Source organism: Naegleria fowleri (assembly GCF_008403515.1).
Source record: "Naegleria fowleri strain ATCC 30894 chromosome Unknown tig40, whole genome shotgun sequence".
Classification (NCBI taxonomy): domain Eukaryota; phylum Heterolobosea; class Eutetramitea; order Acrasida; family Naegleriidae; genus Naegleria; species Naegleria fowleri.
Genome location: NW_025407972.1, coordinates 38,840 through 43,759, shown reverse-complemented (window position 1 = coordinate 43,759; position 4,920 = coordinate 38,840). Strand labels below are relative to the sequence as shown.

Genomic DNA, 4,920 nt, shown 5'->3' with positions numbered 1-4,920 from the left:
TGTGACATAACGAGGTATCCGAAACTATTTCCTTCCAACACAAATCCAAACAATACTTCTACTCAAGAACAATCTGTGCCGATCATTGTTGGACCATCAGAAGAAGACGATGATAGCATTCAAAACAGGCCTTCCATTCTTGAACTGGATGTTGGAGGTTATCGAGCCATGCTTCTCGACGACAATTCAGAAAATGAACTCTTCCCTATCGTCTTTTTTGACGTTTGCCAAGATGGGTCGCAAGAAGTATTTGAATATTGACTCGTGTTCACAGGATGCAGTAACTCGTACAGATATCATGGACATTGGAACTGTTGAAATTAAGCTTAACAAGAAATTAGCTTCAAAGGCTGCAGAAAACTTTCGATGCTTATGTACAGGAGAAAAAGGTCTTTCCTCACGATCCATCCCTCTCACTTTCAAAGGTTCAACCATTCATAAAGCGGTCCAAGCTACCTTGATTCAAGGTGGAGATATAGAATACTCAGGTTCATGTGGTTGGTGGAAATGTCACAACTATTTGGGAAATCAATTGTCATCGCCGTCCGCAAGCGAACCATGCATTTTCAAAGAAGGAGAAGGAAATGAATCAATATTCGGTAAAGTGTTTGAGGAACTTTCTGCACAATCGAACATTCATCATGCAGGATCTGTCTCTCTAGTCAATGTGAACAGTGATTTAGAGAATTCAAGGACGTACGGGTCGCAATTCATGATATGTGTGAACCGATGTAAAGAACAAGATGGAAAGAACATTGTCATTGGAGATGTTACAAATGGACTGGACATCATTCGGAGAGTGGAATCGGAAACTCTATCTTCGTCACAACATTTAGACCCTGCAGAACAATTTGTAGTATTCATCAAAGAATGTGGACAATTCGGTTACACCGGTCCAAATTTTGAGGAAAGTGTGAAAGAACAATTTCGGCAAAAAAACAATCCGTTTTAGAGCCAGTCAAATCGCGAACATGCACGATCCTTTAAGGCAATAAAATTGCAAAACCCAAAATATCATCATGATTTGTCTTCCCACTTGAGTCATGCATAGATCACGTTAACGAGTCATGACACCATGCATCTGTGATTCATTGTTTGATTCTTGAAGAATGGAAGTTGAATGTTATGCTTGTTTAAAAATTGTGGTTGGATTTATTACTTTTCAATGGACATGGTCTTTACATTGCACCATTCCAACATTCCCTCAGGTCCACACTCTCGTCCGTATCCACTCTCTTTGACACCTCCAAATGGAAGATCTGGACTCGATCTTACAATTCCATTCACAAATGCTAGGCCACATTCTAATTTTTCAGCATATTTCATTCCCTTCTTCCAATCCCTCGAGTACACACTTCCACCAAGTCCATAAATGCTATCGTTTGCCAAACTCACGGCATGATCTGCATTCTCGGCAGCAATGACTACAAAAACTGGGCCAAAAGTTCATTTTGGAAAGCAAAATTGTCTGGTGTGACACCACTCAACACAGTTGGTGCGTAGAACCATCCTTCCTTGTCCTTCAATTTGAATCCTCCAGTCAACACTTTAGCTCCTTGTTGTTTGCAGAGTTGAACTTGTTCATCCAACTTGTCTCTAAGATCCTTTCTTGCCATTGGTCCGACTTCAACACCGTTCTCAAGAGGATTTCCCACAACAAGTTTGTTCACTCTCTCGACAAGCATCTTTTCGAATTGGGGCAAAACATCCTTCTCAACAATAAATCTTTTAGCAGCAATACATGTTTGTCCACAATTGTTAATTCTTGATGTGACAGCATTTTTGACAGCAAGTTCCAAATCGGCATCTTTGAGAACAATAAAAGCATCAGCACCACCCAATTCCAAAACATGTTTTTTAAGGTTTGCTGCTGCTTGTGTGGCAATAATTTTACCCACTTGTGTGCTTCCAGTGAAAGCAACTCCACGGACTTTTGGATGAGCAATCGCAGTACTCACTTGTTCATTCTCAAGAAAAACATTTTGATAGATTTTTCTCAATTCTTTTGGTGCATTACTGTTGTGAGTGAGTGGAATAAAAGGACAATGATAGTCATCATAATTATCACAGTTAATGTGACATGGTGATGCAGAAGTAAGAATTCATCAATTCAATTATTTGAAAGATATATCAATTAGTTATGGAAAAACTTTTCGATTCATACGTACCCCTTATCAAGAGCTTCTGCGAAAAGATGATTAATAGATTCTGCACATTGAGGAACTTGATGATTGTGACGAATTAGAACGGTATTACCAGCAAGCATTGCAGGAATGCAAAATCGAATCACTTGCCAATATGGGAAATTACTAATTGTGTTTGTGAACCGAACAATGTTTTGGTCGTCAAATTAAAGGTGGATCATATCATAAAAAAGGAAAATTCCAAAATATTTCACCAGATAAATTTGTTCATCATCATAAAATGGTTGCAAAAAAATTTCAACCAATTCATCAGTCAGTCAATGAATAAATAATAACAACAATAATAATCATAGAAAATAAGAAGTCGAACGTTTCACACACGGACACTTACAATGGTGCACATTGCAAAATTGGTCCCAATGGTTGATAAACCACCTTGCTGATGTGCTTTTCATTCTCTGTAACAATTCTATCACGCATAATACTTTCGGCATTCTTTGCATAATATCGAATGAGCAGCGCACACTTCTCGGCCTCAGCAATTCCTTGTGCGAGTGGTTTACCCATATCCAAAGCCATCAATTTTGCCAATTCATTCTTTTTAGAATCAAAAAGTTCAGCGAGAGGATTCATGACGGATTCGCAACGCCATCTGATGAGGTCTGAGAGTTCCTTTGGATTGACTAGGAGATCAAGTATTGCGGAATTATTATTATCATAAATGGATGATGAAAATATTTGCGATGATTGATTCCAAATGAAGATGTTCCGAATTCATTTCCGTCATGATACACATATAATAATAATTACCTACCACCATACAATTGTGGGTTCCAAGCCTCAAATGATTTCCAACTTGCTTGAATCGTCTCTTCCAATTGTTCATTACTCAAACTTGTAAACTTCTTCTCGGATTCCTTTCCGGTTGTTGGATTGATTGAAACGTAATGATTTCTAACAACAAACGAAGATGATGATGGAATCGTCAAACTTGATGTTGGTGGACTCTTCTTCAACACTTGACGAACGGATTTTGTGGATGCGGATTTGAACATTTTTTCAAATTTTTTTTCAAATTTTGTTTTTCAAACATTGAAGAGTGCGTTGACAGGTTGTTTTAATTTCATGTTGATAGATTTAGATCGAAACATCAACAATTGATAACAGATGAAAGGATCGATCATACATCTTTTCCATTCTTCAATGTCCAAAAGAGTGCGAATCAACTTGATTTAATAGTTATCAATGTAGCGATCTCTTGCATCAGCTCTTGCCAACCATCCCTTCAAGAATACTGTTTGTGAGGTAAGGTGATTCGAATTCACACATTTCACACAATTACGAGATGGATTTTGAATTTCATGATTCAATTTTCACATGTTCACAAATTTTCACACATTTCACAATTCAACCATCATCCACAATAGAATGATCAAATGTCACAATTCCCACTCGCATTCACTTACCTCTATTCTTACAAGTTGGACATCCCCATCTCTTATAATCAGCCCTATGTTTCTCATTCAAAGCACGAGCAAATTGTTTAGCATTTTGTCCATGATATCCACCCAATTCATTAATATATTGCTTTGATCTTCCAGTTCCAGAATTCACTGCAATATCTGCGCACACGTAAAAAGCAGGCATTGGTAATTGATTGCAACCTCCTGGTCCAAAATAGTTTTGAGTATACAATTGAGCTGCACATTGCTTGTACACGACTTGATTCCTATCATAGGCATATTTACAGAAATCAGCAGGATGACCCTTAAATCCACCCAACAATGGAGCAAAAATTCCATTTCGATTATTCCAACATTCAGCAGGTATGACTCCCATACAGGTGTATCCAATTTTACCTTGGAATGAATTTCCAGAATCAAAGGCCCAGTTTTGACATTTACCTTCGGATCCAAAGATTTGAGCCAATGCTTCCTCTGCCTTCTTGGTATTATCCATGTTAGAATTTGTTGATGAAGGAGGTTTTGTTGGTTGTGAATTGGCACATGACATTTTCAAAAATTTGGCAGAAACCCATTGTCCACTACCAACACGAGCCCATTTGGATCCATCGGCAGCGTTGGCCACTTGATAGACAGTGACCTGAGTTTCAGGACCCAAAGTTTTCACAATAGAGGCACTTGGTGATGGTGAAGAACGAACGTTGAGAGCTCCTTGGACATTGGTACATCTTGTTTCAGGCCACATGGCATCTGACAAGGGTTCAATGTTTGATGATTCTTCTACTGAATTTTCGAAAAAGGAGTTTTCTTCAGAGTTTTCCATTTCATCTTCATTCATGTTTAACAAGGAATCTGACAACTCATCAAAGACATCGAATGATTTGGTAGGTTGTTGTTGAGTTCGTTGAGATCCATATTCGGAAGCGCTGGAACGACGATCTTGAATGAGTTGACGAAGTTCAGCGACGGTTAGAGCGTGAGTGGTGGTGAAGAGAGCGAGGAGAAGAGCAGAGAACAGAAGGATGATGATGGTGTTGGGCTTCATCCTCGTTGATGGTGATCGCGTTTTTTTTTGATGAAGTTGGTTAAAATATTTGATTATCGTAATTGAACTTTGACAGGTGAGAAATAAGGCTGATTTTAATCAATGAATTCATACACTTGAACCATTGTAATGACTCATTCACTGAGTTGAAAGAAGGTCAACAAAAGCCAAACAATCACCGTCGCATGTTCAGGATCAATATTTCGTCTGAATATTCACAGTGAAATTTTATTCAATGATTTCCTTTATTGGTTTGTTCAAACAAGAA

The 4,920-nt window shown here is 38.3% G+C and overlaps 3 protein-coding genes across 3 annotated transcripts in view; 1 reads left to right on the top strand and 2 right to left on the bottom strand.

Moving 5' to 3' along the window:
- The window catches only part of FDP41_004687 (uncharacterized protein), a gene marked incomplete at both ends in the record, with an annotated part of 1,737 nt that extends 785 nt beyond the window's left edge, over positions 1-952 (top strand). The window contains 2 exons of the mRNA XM_044708128.1: positions 15-222; positions 275-952. Coding sequence (XP_044561026.1) covers positions 15-222; positions 275-952 — 886 coding nt within the window. The remainder of the gene's footprint in view (positions 1-14; positions 223-274) is intronic.
- A 203-nt stretch (positions 953-1,155) lies between these two features.
- Positions 1,156-3,199, bottom strand: FDP41_004686 (uncharacterized protein; the record flags this gene model as incomplete). The annotated part of the gene is made up of 5 exons (XM_044708127.1): positions 1,156-1,433; positions 1,481-2,016; positions 2,169-2,309; positions 2,536-2,827; positions 2,959-3,199. 5 exons carry the CDS (start codon positions 3,197-3,199, stop codon positions 1,156-1,158), a joined length of 1,488 nt encoding a protein of 495 aa, XP_044561025.1.
- Positions 3,200-3,376: 177 nt separating this feature from the next.
- FDP41_004685 (uncharacterized protein) lies at positions 3,377-4,652 on the bottom strand (the record flags this gene model as incomplete). Its single annotated transcript, XM_044708126.1, has 2 exons — positions 3,377-3,438; positions 3,611-4,652. The coding sequence occupies 2 exons, from the start codon at positions 4,650-4,652 to the stop codon at positions 3,377-3,379; spliced, it is 1,104 nt and encodes a 367-aa protein (XP_044561024.1).
- Positions 4,653-4,920: the final 268 nt, after the last annotated feature.